Source organism: Delphinapterus leucas, chromosome X (genome assembly GCF_059928025.1).
Source record: "Delphinapterus leucas isolate spDelLeu-1000000601 "Yukka" chromosome X, BTC_Dleu_Yukka2, whole genome shotgun sequence".
NCBI lineage: Eukaryota > Metazoa > Chordata > Mammalia > Artiodactyla > Monodontidae > Delphinapterus > Delphinapterus leucas.
In genome coordinates, this window is record NC_143150.1 from 38,253,383 (window position 1) to 38,273,569 (window position 20,187).

General features: G+C 44.6%; 1 protein-coding gene across 1 annotated transcript in view; it reads left to right on the forward strand.

Moving 5' to 3' along the window:
* The window catches only part of GUCY2F (guanylate cyclase 2F, retinal), a 79,913-nt gene extending 60,579 nt beyond the window's left edge, over positions 1 to 19,334 (forward strand). Inside the window, exons 12-19 of the mRNA XM_089904899.1 lie at positions 7 to 155; positions 2,415 to 2,578; positions 3,376 to 3,568; positions 6,792 to 6,966; positions 10,203 to 10,301; positions 13,487 to 13,581; positions 19,065 to 19,153; positions 19,247 to 19,334. Coding sequence (XP_089761025.1) covers positions 7 to 155; positions 2,415 to 2,578; positions 3,376 to 3,568; positions 6,792 to 6,966; positions 10,203 to 10,301; positions 13,487 to 13,581; positions 19,065 to 19,153; positions 19,247 to 19,334 — 1,052 coding nt within the window. The remainder of the gene's footprint in view (positions 1 to 6; positions 156 to 2,414; positions 2,579 to 3,375; positions 3,569 to 6,791; positions 6,967 to 10,202; positions 10,302 to 13,486; positions 13,582 to 19,064; positions 19,154 to 19,246) is intronic.
* The last annotated feature ends 853 nt before the right edge of the window (positions 19,335 to 20,187 follow it).

The window sequence follows — 20,187 nt, forward strand, 5'->3', positions numbered from 1 at the left end:
GGACAGAAATCATAGAAAGACTTAAGAAGCCTCCTCCTGTCTACAGACCAGTGGTTCCTCCTGAGCACGCCCCTCCTGAATGTCTCCAGCTGATGAAGCAGTGCTGGGCTGAGGCTGCAGAACAGCGACCAACTTTCGAGGAAATATTTAACCAGGTAAGGACTCCGTGAATCTTAACACTCACAGCCCAGAAGCCATACTGAAACCAGCCTACCTAAAATGAACTCCGTGGGTTGTCATCACACTGTGGAACCTCTTGCAAGAGAAAAAGGCATTCGTCTTGGGGAAGAAGCATGGAATTGGCTATTTGAAGGCCTTTGGTGCTGGAGCATCCCCAGCACATCCTCCAAGAGCACAAGGATAGGTTTTTGTGCTCTTTATCTGAACCTCTGTTCCAGACCATCCACAATCCGATCTAACTAACCTTTCAAAGATGGAGTTGAACCACTAGGCACTTGCAAGACAATGGCATTGAGACCATCAGAAGATGGAATAGATATATCCTGGACTAGATGGGGATCCTCGTAGAGCCCCCTTTGCTTTGGAAATTCCAGAGAACTCTGATGAGTATCCCATTTAAGTGAAGCCAGATTGTTTTTGGAGGGTCAGGGAAAATATGGGGTGTTTGAAACAGTGTTCCAGATGGAAGGAAGTGCAAATGTGGAGTACAAAAGCAGGGGATTCCTTAGGTTTCTAGGGAATGACTTGAGGCAATGGAGTGCACGAAAAGTGATAAGCTCTCTCCTTAAGATACTGAGTTTCTAAAGAGGTTGACGCTTTCCCTAGAGTTGGGGATTAAAAGGGGGAAATGGAGAGCGGACAGAGAGAGCCCTGCTAAGGGAGCCCTGCTAGGGTGTGGTTCCTCTGTTGGAGCATGCTGTTGAGGGATTTGTTCAAACTACAGGATACCGAAGCTGAGGGTGTTCTCTGGGAGTGCTGTGTCAGCTCTGGCGGAGAGGCTTTTGAGCCTGGCTAGGGTACAGCACTGAGATGCTTTGTGAGTGGCAGGTATCTGAGGCGGAAAAAAGAAAGACTTGGATTGAAAGCCTGAGGGGCCCTGAATATGAAGTCATCCGTGTCCCCAGGTAACAATGCCTCCATTAGCCCGGCTGAGTTTTTTGAGGACACTCAAACAGGTATTCAATAGTATGGAAAAGGCAAAGGACCATGAAGGTCAAATTTCTGAAAACTTACCATGAGGCAGGAGAAAAAGCATTTGCCCTGGTGTTGATGCTAGAGATGTTATTTCAGAAGGCAGCAGAGAAGCCGGTGATAGATAGAAGGAGTGCACATCATACGACCTTCAAACAAGATTGCTTGGAGCTGCCCTCACTGAAATGCTTCAGTGGAAGTTTGGACTGTCTGAAAGACAAGGGTAGCCTCCCAACTCCCTGCCGCTAATAAAACTGAAATGGGAAGAGGAAGAGAGGGAGGCTCCCTGGGTTAGGCAATAGGGGGGGCCCAAAGCATCTGAGCTGGCCACTGTAGGACCTTGGTGGACACGTAGATCTGGACCAGGCTAAGAAGGAAACCCCTAGTGTTAGCCTTGGGGCATTGAGTGCTATATGGAGCACGTGTGGCTCAGCTGTATAAAAGGGTTCGTTGGGACAGATTCCTAGGCATGCGCTGAGCAAAATTACCACCAGTCTTCCCTTGTTGTCAACCCAGCATTTTGCATGCTGAATACAGCAATAAGGAGGGGTTACCCTTCGTGATTCCAATGCTATGCCAAGCTCCTTGTCTCTGTAAATGAACAGGGTCCCAGGAGGGCATATTGAAAATCTGTGGCATGCAGCCACCTCTAAAGGACCAGGGGCAAGACCAGTTGAATTTCTACATGACCCTGACTGACATGAAGGCCAAGTGCTAGGAGACACCATTATTCTTGGACCCCATGGTAAGAAATAGGGGTAGATCTTACCACGTCGAGCTTGGGTCATATTTAAGAGGTCAAAGAACCTCCCACTGTCCGAGAACTGGCAACATGGTAGCATTAGAAGATAAGGATGATTTTATAGGTTGATGATCTAGAAGAGTAAAAGAACACTCCCTGCCCTCTTCCCCTGACCCCACTCACAACTGGCCTGAGCTCAAGACCAAATCCTGGTGCCTTTGAAATGGCTAACTATTCATGTGCTAGCATCTCAGAACTGAAGGATCCTGCCTGGAGAGCACCTTTGCTTAGACTTGAAAGAACCAGAAGGGTAGGGGAAGAACTACTCAGGGAAAAAGAGCCCTGTGAGTGGGCCAGGGTGACAATAAGGGTGGGTAGTGACTTTTCCTATTTATACTTGGGGTCACCTCTCCTGCCTTTTCATTTTAGAGGAAGGGGTTTATGATAAGGGGGTCCTGTTCCATCATCTCTAAGTTTAAGAAGTAAGAATTCCCTGGCTCCTCTTTCTGTTTACTTCCAGTTTAAAACTTTCAATAAAGGGAAGAAGACTAATATTATTGACTCTATGCTTCGGATGCTGGAGCAATATTCTAGCAACCTGGAAGATTTGATCCGGGAGCGGACTGAAGAGCTGGAAATTGAAAAACAGAAGACGGAAAAGCTTCTAACACAGATGCTACCACCGTATGTGTGAACACCTGAGGAGTGTGAATGCTTGTAACAATGTGTTCTATTAAAAATAGAAAAAAATTACCCATCAACTAACTGCTCCCTCCCCCTGTCCTGTACACTCTCTACTCCCAGTAGTTTTGAGTCACACCTTCAAATCAAAGAAGAATTGGAAAGCCAAGGGAGCAGAGCACACTTCCTAATTTTCCACTGCTTGTGGATCATGCTAGTCATTTAAGTTTTTGATGCCTCGGTTTTTCTATGTGTCACTTCATGACTTTGCCTGGAAGTTGACCAATTAAAAGGAGGCAGATTTTTTAGCTCCTAGAGGAAAGTAGCAGGGTTGTTTCTCTATGTTTTTCCTTCCTTAGGTGAAAGCCTTATGTGTTGCTACAATTTCCAAATTTTCCAAGGCACCTTATCATGTTGTAACGTGATCTTCTAGGAGATAATTGGGGAAGCTAGTCTCATGCAAAGGCAGCTGCCTGGGAACATTTCCCCCTCAGGTGGGGTAGAGTTGGGTGGGGGGAACTGAGGAAGGATAGAGAGTTGAAAAAAACTCCACAAAGGTACAGATCAGGGCTCTCTGCTCAATGCTGCATCCCAGCACCTGTCACAGTGCCTGGCACACTGTAAGCACTCAATATCTATTTGTAAAATAGATGAAAGAATGAGTGTTTGCATCCAGGTGCCATTTTCTTCCCTATCACTTACTTGGTGGTGATTTTTGGAGAAGTTGTGTTCTAGCAGATGTTTTGTGTGGCCTGGAGGGAGACCTGTGTCCTCTGAGGAATAGCTGTGTCTGTTTTCAGGTCAGTTGCTGAATCCCTCAAAAAGGGCTGCACGGTTGAACCTGAGGGCTTTGACTTGGTCACCTTGTACTTCAGCGACATTGTGGGCTTCACCACCATCTCAGCCATGAGTGAGCCCATCGAGGTGGTGGATCTTCTCAATGACCTGTACACACTCTTTGATGCCATCATTGGCAGTCACGATGTATACAAGGTACGTTACTTAGCAGAGCAGTATATTCCAGAGAGAAATTTTGATATGAGGCTCACCTATGTGTACTCCCAAATGGAAGGAAGGATGCAATTGTATTGAATGCTGTTATTTAGGAATTAAAATGTAAATAGTACACTACTTCCATTGGTCTCCCATTGGAAATGAAGGCCAAATAGGATGCATAGAATTTCACACTTTCCAAAACAACGATCTCAACCCGGCAAGAGACTGCCAGTCAGATTTCTTTTGAGCTATTTTCTAGAACTGGGACTAAGAAGAGGTTGGGGCCAAAAAGCATTAATTGCACTTCAGTTTCTAAGTACCCACAGTGCAGACACGGAAGGGGATACAGAAAGTACTGGTGTCTGGCCCATAGTTGATGACTATGACAGAGTTCATCCTGGTAAAGTTTGTGTACATCTAATACGTGCTGTTAAAACTTGGTTTCCTCCTTTAGGTACCGTTTTTATACAGGAGGGAACTCTGGCATTATACATGTCAAAGAGCTATTGGACCTGAGGCTCTCTGGGATTGCTATAGGGTAACCTAAAGCCCACCTAGTGGTCTGAGGTCTTGGGAAGTGATTAAGTGTGAGGTTGCAACCCACTGCTTCCACTTCCCCCCACCCCCCAGCCTGTCAATTTCCACTCTTCCTTTCAAAGGTTGCAGGAGATGAGTGCAGAACAGATGACTACATTCACTCATTTCGGTGCCATGCTTCTTTACCCTTGACTGTATGTGCGGTCCTGTCTCTAGGCAGAAAATGACTAAAAATCTCATAGCTACATAGGAACATTTCCACGTCTGCAACATGGTTACTTGTTTTATTGATGGAGAAAGATGCCCCAGGCATCCCACACTTTAGACAGCTCCTCTGTCCCAGGAGCCCAGGTAGAGCTGGAGAATGAGTAGCTCCATTCATTGGATCCTTCACAGTAGTCTGAAATGTTCCAACTCTCAAATCACACACAGGGCAGTGTGTTTATCTCAGATTAGACAGGGCCCTTTCAGGTCAAGTAGAGAGCCTCGGGGCTAGGCCAAGCTGCCTAAATAGGGCTCAGAAATAGACATCATACCTGTCAATCAGCAGGAGCTGCAAACTAATCAAGAGGCACACATGGAAGCCACGGTGGAGGAAAAATCCATGGAATCAGACTACCTGTCTTAACTTGTTGAACTCAAGCAGCCTGAAGAGAAAAACAAATCACTGAAAGCTAATTCAGTTGAAACTAAAATCAGAGGTGACTCAGTGTGGGCAGTAACACAGCCACTGGTTTAATCAATCCAGCTGATACTGTTCAGACAATTGTTGGGGGTCTTGGGAATGACATTGTTAGGTATTTTGATACTTCACGGCTGCAGTAAGAAGCTAGTGGGCTGTTTTCAGGACAGAGTCGGGCTATATAAATCCAAAAATGGAATCTAAGTTTTCAGTCATTTTTAATAAAAACAACACAGTGCAAAGGAAATAAAAATTGAACCAGCAGCGAGTTACCAAAACCGTTCGTGTTTTCATTTTCCTTACCTGTAAAATTGGAGTCACCTCCCCTGGCACTTGCTAATCTGAAATGGAAGGAAGAAGGCTGCTGCAAAATTATGAAGTTAGTGATTTGTTTTCAGTTTCAGTTCTCCTACTACCACTCCGTCTCAACCAGACCCCTTTCTATACCTCCTCTTCCCTTTCTGTGTCCTTATGCTGGTTTATGCAACCCACAGTTCACCACAGCAGTCTCACACCAAGGCCAAACAGTGCCCGTGCTCCCTGCCTTTCTAACTTTCTCATCCATATTCCTGGGGGCTCCTGGACGACTGACTCATTAAAGCTGAAGTGTCAACCACCAGTCAATGATGATGGCCAGCCAGTGAGTTTCTCCCTCCCATATAGTATTTGCATTGAACTGTTGCCTTCCTCTGTGCGGGCAGGCATGCTTATCTGAGAGCAGGGATCCTTTTCTCAAATTGCACCAGGTATAGGAGGCCCTGAATGGAAGCATCCTGAGGTACAAAGTACCATAGGTGCAAAGGATCGCTGTTACTGGCTACATGGGAAGTCATGATGAGGGGCCTATTGCCAATTACGAAATTTTCTCTGGAGCTGAGTCATAGGCACAATCCTGTGACTTGTTTCAAGACACGTCAGTTTGACGACGATGATGATGTGATAATGATGGCGGTGGTGCTAATGGCTTGCACTTATTATCCACCAGACAGGTTTTAAGTGCTTTGATATCATTTAGTACTTAGAAAATTCTAGGAGGTAGGTGCTGTCATTATCCCTGTTTTACAGGTAAGGATACTGAAGCGCAGAGAGGTTAAATTACGTGACTAAAGCCACACAGTTTGTAAATGGTGCATCTGGAATTCTGAACGAGGCTGTGTGACTTCAGAATTTCATGCTCTTAACTATGGCAATCTGTGAGTTCAGTTCTCTAGGAGAACATAGATTTTAACTGGATCCAAACTTGTACTAGCAGAGTCTGACAGGCACATTTCATAGAAGTCCCTTCAGCTTGCTTATCTTTCGGATTTACCTGAAAAGTCTCACCTTACTAATCACCTAAAAGAGTGAGTACACTTCTGTGGGGAAGACGAGCACGGGTTCATTTGCCTTTATTTACAGGTGTCCAGCTCTAACTGCCCCTGCAAAGCAATTGAGGGCTACTATTGCTGCTCCTTTGAGAGGTGGCAGTAGGACAGGAGGAGGGAGCTGGTGGGAAAAGACTGAGTTCTCACGAACCCAAGGAGACTGCAAAACTAACTCCATCATATTAGCAAGGCAAAGCAGAAGGAACAGAATCTTTCACCTCCTTCCTTTCCTTTTCCCTATGCTTTCCTTAAGGCTGTTCTAGCTTATTGACCCGAAATCATCTAGAGAAATGCTTGCTGGGAAAGCACCTTCTCCTAGGATGAATTATTTGGAGCCTGATAATTCTCTAGGGTCAGACAGGAACCTGAGAAGTAACTGCAGAATCTACAGGTATGGGACCTAGACATCAGTATTTTTTTAAGTGAAGCTCCTTAAGTGATTCTAATGTACAGGCAGGACTGTGAAGCAGTGACAGCCTCTCTCTGGCTTCCTCACTTTACAAGAACACTTGGCCTCCATCATACCCTTTAAGCTCTGTGAAAACACACACACACACACACACACACACACACACACACACACACACACACATACACACATTATTTACTTGCTAATTCTATCTCCCCTGATTTCCAGGTAGAGACCATTGGAGATGCTTACATGGTGGCCTCAGGCCTCCCAAAGAGGAATGGCATGAGGCATGCAGCCGAGATTGCAAACATGTCCCTAGATATCCTCAGCTCCGTGGGTACCTTCAAGATGCGGCACATGCCAGAGGTGCCAGTCCGGATTCGAATAGGCCTGCACTCAGGTAACAACCAGCAGCTAAAGCAAGAGAAGACATTCCCATGTACCTCAAGGGAAGGCTAGAAACGGGAGGAAGAGGGTAGCTCTCCCCTGATTATTGGCAGCTGGATTATCCAGGTGTCTAGTGCTACATCATTCCTTTATGTCTCTCTAAGTTAACTCTCTTCCCAGCACCTGCCCTACCCCAGTGGGCAGCAACCCTTGTTCTAGGTACCAAACCCTTCCAGGCTACCTTTCCTGTTAGAGCCAACAGTTCCATGTTTGACTATGATACAAGACCAACCTGCACATGTGGTATTTAGGATAATTGCTTTAATTCGTTAAAATCTCAACTCCTGGAGTATTTTTCTCCCACGCGCCTCTTCACTTGCTTGAACACCTTCAGGACTCCCCTTCATTGTACCCTTTCCACCTATCTTCACATTCATAGGTATCTTCACAGGTCTCTCACCTACTAGCCTCTTGCTCCCCTCTTTACTCCCCTCCTCTTTATCTTTGCTTTGTTCTTCTAGGTTCCTTTTTTTCTTCTCCCATCATTTTCATCCCTTTCCTACCAAATTTTGTAGAAGAATGATTGACATTTATCATGCCATTTCTTCACTATCCATTGCCTCTTTAACCCCTTTGCAATCTGGCTTTAGCCCTACCACTTTTCCCGGTCCTAGTCTGCCCTTATCTCTGCAGCATTTGATACTCTTGACGATTCTCCCTCAATTGGCTTTTATGACCTCCTCCTCAGTCTCTGAATTCTTCTTCTCCATTTCATTTACTGGCTCTCTTAGCAATCCCTGCTCTCTAACTGCTCCCACATTTTCTGCAAAGCTCTGAGCTGTGATCTCCTTGCTCTCTGTATGTCCTGACCTCGAATTCATTTCTCAACCCACTCCAACCTGGCTTTCATTTCTACCATTGTCTGATAATCTCTTCTGTCTTTATCTGTCCCTTAAATATTGATATGCCTCAGGGTTCTGTCTTTCATCCACTGTTTCTCTCCCCTTATATGCTCTTCTGGGTCATCTCATCCATGTCTGTAGTTTAACTACCACTCGTGTGCTGATGACTTCCAACTCTACAACTTCAGCACCGGTCTTCTCCCTTAAGCGTCAGCCCTATACAGCAGACTTGCTACTGACATTTCCACTTGAATGTTCCACACAGACCTCAGACTCAACAGATCCAAAACAGAATGATTTTCTTCCCACATAAACAGCCTCCTCTTCCTGTACTTATTTTCTATTTCAGTTGGTGTCACCACCATTCACCTAGTTATTCCAGTTAGTCTTGAGAGTCATCCTCCTCGACTCCTCCCTCACCCTGACCTTCACCATTCAACCAATTACTAAGTCTTAAGTCTGGGCCGCCAGCATCTCTTGCCTGGATCACTGCAATAGCATCTTCTTGCTTCCACTCTTGCTTCTTTCCATCCGTCCTTCTCATGGTCATCACCACATCTGTGTTTGCTTGCCTGTCCTTCCATTAGACTGTAAGCTCCTTGATGGCAGGAACCAGATCTTACTCATTTTTGTATCCTGAATGCTTAGCACACAGCAGGTTTTCAGTATTTTTCTTTTAAAGAAAAGCCTTCATCTCCCATTTGTGCTTCAGTTTCATATCAACAACCCCCCTCAGCACATCTCTTCTTGGATAATTCACCATTACTTCAAATTCTGCATATCTAAAGCTTCAAGTCATCTTTTCCCACAAACCAGTGTAAGCTCATAAGCCCATGCCAATTTCCTCACGGTTGTCAATCAGACAGCCAACACTTCTCCTTTGATGGTGTCTCTCTTTTATCACTCCTTTTTGCCCTCCGTCCATCATCACCTCCTTTCCAGTACTTACAACCTTGTGCTTGAATTACTGCTATTACACTTAACGGTTTTCCCTGGTTTTCCTGTCTCCCCTTTCGATGCATTCTATACACTGACCTGAGAAAGAAAAAGAAAAAGGATTTTCATCATGTAATTCCCTGCTCAAACTTCTCTAATGAGTCAAGGTCTGCCATCTTGTACAACCCAATAGCCAACCTTGTCTCTAGTTTCTCCTTAGGCACATGAACTAAGCAGACTGCTTTCTCTAAGAGCTTCCCAAAATTCCATGCTCAGTCCCAACCACAAACCTTACCTTACCTTGCCTTCTTCACTGGGCCATTTTTGACTGAACCAGGTCTTAATAAGCAACCTCTCCCCCATTTTCTAAACTATTAGAGCACTTCTGCCTGTGCCATTTATCTTGCCTCAGCCATACATTGTCTTGGGTTGTTGCTTAATTGCTTCCAGTTTGGTAGTCTCTTTTCTTCAATTAGATTATAAACTCCTGGAGAACTGAGACCATGTGCTACATTTTTTTATTCCCCTTGGTGCCTAACTCAGGGCTTAATGAATGCTGCTTAATGGGTGAGAAACGAATTAAAATGAGAAACATAACTTTTATTCTTAAAAATTAATGTTCAGAAAGAACTTTTTGAAGCAAAAACACTTAATTATTTTCTCTAATTCAGGAAACAGCAAAAAGATAATGCTGAACACTTTTCACATAGAAACAGAACAGAGACCAGAAAGGTGAAGGTGGAGAAATTTCTAGATCATCTTGAACTAGGTTTTCAGTATGGTTGCTGAGATTTTTTTCAAGTAATGTTCACTCTCTGGACACTTAACATGATCGTACTAAAATGCAAGAACAAAACCCATTCTAAGGGCAAATAGAAGATATTCTCAGATTATCTTTATATACTACTCTTCCATGCCTCTAACACAAATGATTGAATGTCAACTCTACTTCTTTTCAGATTTTCCAACTGTCTTAGCAATAATTCTCTTTATAGACACGATTTGTGAGACAGCCCTATGAGATCCCTCCTTCCAACCCTAAGGCACGAGAAAGAGTCACATTTTTTCCCTTGCAACAAACACGTTTGGATCCTGAATCCCTGCCCAGGCTTTTCTGATTGGGTTTAATGCTTATTTGTCCCTGTTGACAGATATAAGCATCTTGGGTGTAACTGTTACTTGGAACAAAGGTATAAATCAGAAGGGTAATCATTTCTTCATCATTATAAATTTGCTTTCTGGTAGGGCAAAGAGTTCATTACTCACTGTAAGACTTCCTTCAGATGCCCAGAGCTATTTAGTGGCAACTTTATTCTTTTATGCAGCTGCATTCCTTCCCTTGGCAGTGTTCCTCTATTAGCATTGGATGCATACCTGTTGACTATACTCCCAATTGCCTGCTACTCTATAGGGCCGGTTGCTGCTGGAGTGGTGGGCCTCACCATGCCCAGATACTGCTTATTTGGAGACACTGTGAACACAGCTTCTCGGATGGAATCAACAGGGTTACGTGAGTACTTCTAGAGGGATGGATGGGATGGTAACCTCCTGCTACTGACAAAGTGATTCTTCGTCAAGAGAGGAGAAAGAGGGACTTCCCTGGTGGTCCAGTGATTAAGACTCCGCGCTCCCAATGCAGGGGGCCCGGGTTCGATCCCTGGTCAGGAAACTAGATCCCACGTGCCGCAACTAAAGATCCCACGTGCCGCAACTAAAGATCCCACGTGCCGCCACTAAAAACCGCCCAAGCCACAACTAAGACCCGGCACAGCCAAGTAAAAAAAATAATAAATATTTTCTTAAAAAAGAGAGGGGAAAGAGAGCAGAGAGATGTTTTACTGTTTCAAAGAAAAATCAAAGATAACTTGAGAAGTTGGAAGATTTAACACACATTATTTTGGTCTCTAATGACAAACCAGCAGGGGGTGATGTTGGATTGAACATGATGTTGTTCTAGACGTGAAGCTGTAGCTAGGTGATGCTGAAACAGCCAGACAATTTGATCAAAACAACTCAAAAAAATCCTTTGGGTAAAGGAACAAATTGGCCAACCCGGTAGGTTTGGGAGCGTCATATTGAAAAAGGAAATAGGTAAGGGACTGACATTTTTCAGTTTTTCAGCTAGTTTGTGGAGACACACCCAGAGCCAGCTGTCTCTCAGCCAGCTTCTGTTTGCTGCTCTAGTCCTCTTTTTGAACTCGTTACGACCCCAGGAGTTCTGGCTTCATCCAATAGTGCCCTCAAATTTAGCTAGCAATAATCCCTCAATCTAAGGAGCTTGGAATTCTGAAATAATTAATTTCAACTTGCCTGTATATAAAACTCTTAGCTTCTTTCTATCAAAACAGGCATGGTATCAAAGATACCATTTCTCCCTACTTCTCTGAGAAGAAAACTGTACAAACCATTAAGTCACTTGTGCGCCGCTGGCAACTCTTCCTTGGTTATTTCCTGCTACTATTAAGGCAATGTCAGAATCAAAATGTGCTTTACCTATGTTATGGTTGAGCAAAGCGATTTGTTCAAGCTAGTATAAAAAAAGCATCAAGAACCACAATAGATTCTATATATAGTTTTCATGGATTTTACATTTTAAAAAAACCACTTAAGCCCTTAGCAGCCCTGGCTCTGGCAGCTACTAAGCAAGACAAGCTCTTCTCAAACTTCAGCAATACACGTAAACAAGTCCCTGATGATGGTGGCCTATATCACAGTGGGTGGTGCCCTGTGTGACCCCCACTCCTCATCACTCATGTGTGGAAACAGCCTTGCACAATGGGTCCAGTCTTAGTCAATCTAGTCTGTGCAGCCATGATTAAGGAGGCAGCATGGAACTTAGAAGCTGTTGTCACAATAAATTTTCTGACATCTGGGAAAGTCTTCGAACTCCACAGATATGGCAGAGGCCATGGAAGGAGTCATCCAGGAACTGCCGCACGCATATAACTTTGCTCTGGAAGTGCAACCCAAGATGAAGTGAAATTGATCATGGAAACGCAGTGCAGATTTGGTACAGTACTCTGGACTGATGTAAGCTTGTAGAACACTGAAGTCATGTTCTGGTCTGCACCAGGGAAACTCACTCCACACATTTCACGTTGGAAATACAGAGTTGAGAGCAGAAAGTGAATTTTCAGGTTCAGGCAGCACCTCGTCCAGTGATCAGCTAGGAAGGAGAAAATGGAGTGAATCATGCACAGCAGTGTGTATTAAGCACTGACTATGCAAGGAAGGCACTGTGAGGGATACAAAGACGCATACATATGTGGTCTCTGCACTACAGGAACCGGTTAGAGTGCTTTTCTGGAAGCTAATGACTGTGACTGAAATAGGACGTTAAGCGCCACTCCTGAGTGAAGATCTGTAAAGAGGTAGACTAACTTCACGTTGGATATGAGACTAGGACGTGTCATAGGTCTATTTTTTTAAAAAAATCAATCTCATCAATACCTCCTTTATGCTCAGTTGAATCTACTGATTCTGGAGTGGAAGTGACTAGTAACCCAGCCCTGGAGTGACCTTCCTTGCCACACAACTGGATGGTGGTTGGCATGAGCCATCTCTCTGTATTGAGCTGTGTGCTCCCCATCAGTAGGATTATTCTACTGAAATGTTCCCTCACAACAAGATGCTAGTGGAATGTCACACATAGGGCTGGCTCGGGACACACTAGCTGAATTTTAAGGATGGGACAACCTTTTCGGAGCAGAGGTTTTGGGTGACCATGAGGTAGTGTGGAAGATACAAACAATACTGAGCTGTCAAGAGAAGGAAAGTCATTTGTAGAACACAGCATAAATTTCTTGCAGTTCTTTTCAGCCGTGACTTGCTACTCAGATTGTACTCAGATTCTAAAAGAATTACTTTCTCAAGTGTGTGTGAGACTGTCTTGGACTTTTATTGAACAGAACTTGAACAAGGTCTTACTTCATAGGATGACAGTTTTCAGGACAGTTAAGGATCCTACCTCAGTTAAATGATTGTTCTTCACCAAAGAATTACACTTAATTTCTAAAAAGAAGTTTTAGTCATAGTTCCTCATATAATGCTCTCATCCTAATTTGGGATTATTAGTTGGAAAATAATCCATTCATGTGTGTACACAGCTAGAGCCACCCACCCAAAGGACAGCTATAGATGTAGTCACCACAGAATGTTGGCAGAGGTCTTGGTACATTTCTCACTGATGTTTTAAGTTCAGCAATACTGAAAGACAGTTGGATGGATGTATATGGAAGAGACACCCTTTTGCCCCTTAAGTAGGATGGGCAGACCTTGGGGGTTCAGATCCAGCAGCAGCCTGTGAGAGTAGCTGGTGAAGCTTAACTTCCCTCAGAGGAGGTCACGCTTCAGCTAAGAGCAAAGTAGTGGTTGCTTTTTTCTTCATCTCAAACCTCAAGTTGAATGAACACCTTTCTATTGCATGGTCTTTCATCTGAGATAGTGTCTAGGAGGCTGATAGGTGCTACAGCTAATGTTTTATTTGGTGTTTGGCCTGGTGAGAAAGGCCATCCATCTCCGTCCCCTCCTCCTGTGAAACTCTAACTAAAGCGCTCTCTCTCTCTCTCTCTCTCTCTCTCAGGGACTTTGCTTAGGGTCTAGTTCATTTAGAAGTGGGGGCATTTATTACATTAATATTTTTCTCACTGATTTTACCTGAAAAGATCCAAAGTCATGCCTCTCTTGCTTTTACAGCTTACCGCATTCACGTCAGTCACAGCACGGTGACAATTCTTCGAACCCTGAGTGAAGGCTATGAAGTGGAGCTTCGAGGAAGGACAGAGCTCAAGGTATAATGTCCTTTTGTTTTTTGAGTCAAACCACTTGGACACACCTGCTCCTGGAGAGGTCATGGTCTGCTGAAAGAGTTTACCTGGGTGTCTGACTATAATTTGGGCAGAATTTCCAGCTCCATTTCTGGTTCCCAAAAGATTGTTCCTTTTTGCCTCACCTTTCATTCCTTTAAAATATGGCTACAGTGAGAAGGATCGTTAAAATCCCTCTGCATTTTTCTGACTAGGAGTTGCATTTTTCTCTCTTAAAAAATTGCCCAGAATTTGGCATTTCAGTGAGCGGCACTATTATTTACATTTTCTAACTTCCATTTCATTTAGTATGTGGCAGTGCTACAGTATTGGGGAGTTTGGGTTTTCTGTCCATCTGCTTGGTGGCTCTCCTTTCTGATTTTTCATCCACAACATTGACCCCCTGTTTACAGAGAGGCTTTATGTCTTTCCCCAAGGACCAGTCAGTTCTGATGAAAGACAAACATTTTATAGTGCCTTTTCTCTGTTAGAACTATCACTTGATCTGGGATTCAGGATTATAGTAATATTCCTTTTTCTTTTTTCACCATTTCCACTGGATTCTTTTCATCTTCCTCTGGGTACCCCAGGGCCCCTGGTCGTCCCAACTGTAAGAGACTCTAGAGATTTGATAATTTAACTCCATTTTCAGATGAAGAGCCAAGGCCCAAAAAGGTGAAGTAATTTGATCAGGGTCATATGGTCAGTTGATAGCAGAGTCAAGCCATAACCCAGGAAGCCTGACTTCCCATTCAGTAGTCTTTCTATGATACCATTGTCCATGAAAATTATTTCCTCAGTGATTATTCTTAGGCAAAGCAAAATCCGGGCACTGAGTGATGCACAATTTGTTTCTGTCATTTGCATGCCTACCCCAAATAGTGGCAATTCACATATAAGAGGATTTCAGAAGTCAAAGATTGGAAGGCCTGGTTCTAGTTGATCAATTAATTCCCTTAATGGCTAGTCCCAGATTGTCCCTTCCAATAGATCCTTAATATCTTCTAGCAGGGGGGATGGGTCACTTACTAGGGGACAGAGGTTTCTTTCCCACCTCTGCAGAGAATGCAAAGACAGGATGTGGGGGACGATAGTACTTAGGCAATGAATCAAATCACCCAAGGCGTTTGTGATCCCTCTATATATTTGGACATTTCTCAGCAGAAGAGGACAAAGGTGGCTTGGCTTCCTGAAGCACTTGCCTGCCTGTATTACTAGACACAGATTCCCTCATTTAAGAGAGAATTTAAGAGCTGAAGAGGTGCCACTTTTGAAACTGAAAAGGAAAAATATACCCCCATCCCCATGGTTTTTATTGCCCCCCAAATACCAGTCAGGAGCAATCACATCTTTGGGTGGTTCACGTACAAAAGCAGGACTACTTCAGAAGGGCCCTTTGCAACTTCACAGTTTCCCCTACCCCAGGGAATTTGGGGGAAGAGGCTGGGAGAGGCTTCCCCTAAGGCCATGTCAGGCCTTGGTTATTGGGGTGGCAGAGACCTCCTGAGGAAGAGAGATTGAGAGGGAGATACTGAGAGAGAAGAAGAAGAGGGTGCCCCAGGGGAAAGGAAGGGCCAATGAAAAGAAGGATAAGGACAAGAAGTAAGACCCACAGAAAGGAAGGGAGAGGAGGGGAGATCTTTTCTGTCTCTGTACCTCTACCTCCCCGCCAGAGGCAGGTATTGGCTATTACCTAGTAGGGACTTGGGGACAGAAGATTCCTTGTCCCTTGAGGGCATGCAAATATCCCCAATAAGACGACATCACCAGCACACTTTAGAAATTCTGATTTAACATTTCCACCACCACCCGCCCCCCCCCTCCCCCATCCACACTGTGTTGCTGGAAAGCAAGAATCGCTCTAGTGCCTGGGTCAGAAGGACTACATTTGATGGCCAGCCAGGTGTGATTTCAAAGCTGATGGCCAAAAACATCCTCTCCTTCCAGCTGGCTGATGCTTAAAATTCCTCCATCAGAGCCTCTTCTCTTCAGCTCAAGGCTTGGATCCAGTAACAACAACACTCTTCCCCCCTCTACCCCCCATCCCATTTCCTTCACTGGAGTGATGACGCTTTAAGTTGTTTCTTTTAGTGGGATCAAAGATGTGGATTGGATTGGCTGAGAGAGGAGAACACAGAGAAGTTGAGTAATTGGGTGGGAGGGGGGTACAAAGAAAGAGACCAAAATGAGGAAGCTTAGAGGAGGACACATTTAGAGACAAGAAGCTCATACTCTCTGGGAATCTGTTCCCCTGCCCACTCCAACCTCCTCTTGTACTATACTGGCACAGAATCATCAGTGCTTAACGGGCCATTTCTGCTTTTTTCAATATTTTTCTCCTAATGGCCTGGCGATAAGTCATCTTATTACCTCTTCTCTTACATGAATGAGTCCTGTTTCAGTTACTGTTTTCCCAACAAGTTTGAAGCTCCTTGCTGAGACTTTGTATATATCTAGGCTTATCACATATATTTGCCAGGGCCTCTTAGGTAGCTTTACATTCTGAAAAGATTTCCCCAAATGGTTGTTCTTAGCTGGTTTCTGTTGTCCTTGCCAGAGGTGGACATTTACACACCAGCAACTGAGCTAAGAAGTAATGAGGTTGTATTGACAGAGTCATGAAGGTCAGAAGGTCTGGTCCATAATTCTTGTCCCATCAATGACTCAATGTGTGACATTGGACAAGTAACTTCATCTTCTCTGTGCTTCCATTTCTCAACATGGAGGCCTCTTCTGACCTGTGATTATCAGGCAGATCATTAATCACAAGCTTTAAAATTCCCTGCAGTTGCTTTTTGGCCTCTAGACCTGCCCCTTGACTCCAGTGTGTTGGAAAAGCTATATGGTGTAGAGGGAAGAACACTTAAAATTTGGAGTCTAAGATGTTGACTAGACTTCTTGTTGTGATCATTTCACAATATATACAAATATCGAATCATTATGTTGTACACATGAAACTCATATAATGTTGTATGTCAATTATACCTCAATAAAATATAGCAAAGTCATAGTAAAAAATAAATAAATAAAATTTGTAGTCTACTAGGGTTGGGTTCGAGTCCCAGCTATGCCTGCTTATTGACAAGTCATTTTATCACCATAAACCTCAGGGACCCCATTTGCAGAATGAGGTTAATAATAAACCTACTTTCCACAGTTTTTGTGAGGATTAAATAAGACAGGAGGTGCCAAAGTATCTTAAAAGTGTCAGGCCAAAGTAAGGTGCTATTATTTGGGAGATCTCTGGGACTGCCTAGGGATTGATACTGAGTCAGAGAGTTCGCCTTAGGCTTCAGTTGTTGCATACTTGTTCCCCCCACCCCACCTCCCTTCAGCAGACTTTTGAAAGTAGGGTGGGTAAACAGAGAGCTAGGATTCTAAGAATTCTCCTGGATGGGCTCCAAAACCTCAGAGAGCCCCTGGAGCTCCCCAGCATACTCTGTGATTTGGAAGCTTGCCTGAGTCCATAACACTTCCATCCTATTTTGCAACCATTGGTTTTGGCATGCCAGTATGTCCCAGGACTCACCCAAATATCTAGACAATCCTGGCATCTGCAAATCTCCCTTGGGGATTGACATAGTGTCCTGATAGCCCCTAGAGCTCAAGAAAAACAGTCAACTGTGGTTGGGGGTTGGGGTCAAGTTTTGAGAGTATGTTTTACCAAAATGAGGTCCAACGACACCTTGAGTATTCCAAGTACTCAAGGAATGAGAGTGCCAGTTAATGGAACAGTCTATTTACTGAGCACCTGTTCTGTACGAGACACTGTACTAGGTTCTGTGAGGAAAATAAAGAGCTGAGGAAGCAGAAGAGTTGGGCTTCTGTTTAGGGCCCAAGACATGGCCTGATAATTGGGGTTTTTTTTGTTTTTTGTTTTTGCGGTACGCGGGCCTCTCACTGTTGTGGCCTCTCCCGTTGTGGAGCACAGGCTCCGGACGCGCAGGCTCAGCAGCCATGGCTGACGGGCCCAGCCGCTCCGCGGCATGTGGGATCCTCCCAGACCGGGGCACGAACCCACGTCCCCTGCATCGGCAGGCGGACTCTCAACCACCGCGCCACCAGGGAAGCCGGTGATAATTGTTTTTATTTAATTACACTGTGAGCTCCTTAAGGACAGAGCCATCTCTGTATTCCCAGCCCTGACACAACGAGGGTGGAATAAATGTAAGAATGAGTGATGGGAGCATATTTTCAAGTTGCTCACTTCTTCTGAAAACAGAGTGGCCCCAAACAGTCCAATTATTTGAGGTTTAGGTTTAGGGTGGGTTGGCTGCCTGTTCATGGAGGTTGGGCTGTTGTGGTATTCTCTTCCTACTTGCCTCGTGGAGGGCTCGTTCAGAGCCTTGAACCACATATTTGCGAACGCTTTGAGAGTCTCCAGTTAAATGTGCTAATTATTATTATGGTTGTTGTCGTGATTGTTAAGGGGTGGATACATGTGATGTAAAATAGAGAATAACGGATGTGATATTTAGAGGGGGGCAAACCTAACTGGAATCTCTAAGTTAAACTATTTAGAGCTGTTCCAAATGAGGTCTGCCAAGAGTGAGACCATATTTCAGATGAGTTGGAAACACATCCCATTACTTTTCTCAGTCTTAGTAAACACAGTTTTTCCTTACGGATTGGGGGAAATGACAGGACAGAGAAAAGAGAATTGAAAGGAGGAGAGAGAACCATGTTGTTGAGGAGGGTTGATTGGAAAGAGGGGAGGACAGGGCAGAGGCAGAAAATTTGGCTCTTCTGAGGTCATCACTCAGGCTCTGGGGCAATGAACTTGAGTTTACATTCCCTTCCTCTTCTCAGACCTGTGGTTCTTGACAGTCAACTAACGGGGCTGTAGGTGGAGGCCTCCTTGGGGTCTCTCTCTGTAAGACTCCCTTGGCAGGAAGAAAAGAACATTGCAGAAATGCAGACTTCTCAAAGCAGCCAGGATGCCCTGGGCTTAAGATCAAAGTTGCATGGTGTGCTTTCCATTTCTATTCCCTTTTTGGGTTTTGTGAGAGCCATTGGATGGTGGAGTGTTGGGGATGGAGGTGGACTCTGAACGTATGTACTCTAGATACAAAAGACAATGGGTTGCCTAATTCCAAAAGATCATGGCAAATATGACAAACGGAATCTTTGATTGAACGTACAGATGTTTGGTTGCTATGAAGCGGAACATCCACGTATTCCCAAAGATGGAGCTGCGTGTCAGCGGGTAGACAAAACATCTGGATGACAGCTTGAAATGCTGTTCGCTTTTCATCTGGCCTCTGTGGCAGCCTATGGAGCTTGTCTGAGCCTTAGGTATATATGGCAAAGAAGCCGTGTAGGAAGGAAGACTCCAGCGAGTGGTGATAAGGGGAAAGCAGAGGCAGTTTCTGAGCCAAACAGAATGTTTGCACCCTATTGAACAGAAGGACTTCTTTAGGAAAATTGGTTATAGCACGTTTAAGATTTTCCGTATTTTCTATAATAAGGGCAAAGGCACAGAAGAGACCTCCTGGCTGGTTGGAAAAAAAGGCTTCACGAAGCCCCTTCCCGTGCCTCCACCAGTGGGCAAAGATGGGTAAGTGGAGATCACACTTAGTTAGCATCGTCCCATGCCCCTCTCTGCCACACTCTCTTCGTTAACTATTTCTGTGTCTCTCCTGCCCCGCAGGCAAGTGGGCCATGGCCTGCAACCAGTGGAGATCGCAGCCTTCCAAAGAAGAAAAGCAGAAAAGCAGCTGGTGAGAAACAAGCCGTAAGGTAATGGCCAGCAGGAAAACAGAGCCCAGGAACTGGCCAGATATTCAAAGCTGGGGCTCCCTTTGGCATGGATGCCAGTCTCAGCCTACATTCTGTTGGCCGAGTGTGATGGAGTTGGTGAATCTCCAAGCTCCACTGAGTTGTGCACAAACCTTGTGGGGAGGCCTATTGCAGAGCAAGCTGCATCTGAGGGAGGTCAGCTGCCCCGGCCTTAGAGACATCTTCACCTCCTCACTGATATTGATTCAATATTAATTGAATATTAATGAATATAATTGAATATTAATGAGGCTGGCCTTGTTATCCAGTTATCAGGCAGGTGCACCCATCTGTCTCATTGTGAGCACTTGGGCCTCACGGTGGGCCACCTCTGGTCTTTAGAGACTCACCTCTATTTAAGCCACACAGCAATATTGCAACGACCCCCTTTTCCCAGGATTTATTGGCAAGATCATCTTCGAGGGGATGCTTATGCCATTTCCTCTGCAGGCCCTGCCCCATTGCTTCTGCCTGGCAACTCCTTGACTGCCTGGCTTGAATTCAGGACAATTTCCCTCATCCCTCCTCCCCTACTAGAAGCAGCAACAACAGCCTAATTATCAAGAATTCTCCCCATGTATTTATTTCTGAGGAATCCATTGCTTTATTGGGCTCCTGTCGGTATCTTTTCTCTTCTTTATCTTGCTTTCTTATTCTCTCTTTCATGGAGACACTGACCCTCAGACCCATCGCTCTCTCCACATATCCGTGGAAATCACACGATTCTAAAGTAAACATTAGGGCATCTCCACACACTCCTGCTCCCTTGTCTTTTTAACATGTTCCAGAATAATCACAATTCCAACAGCAGCT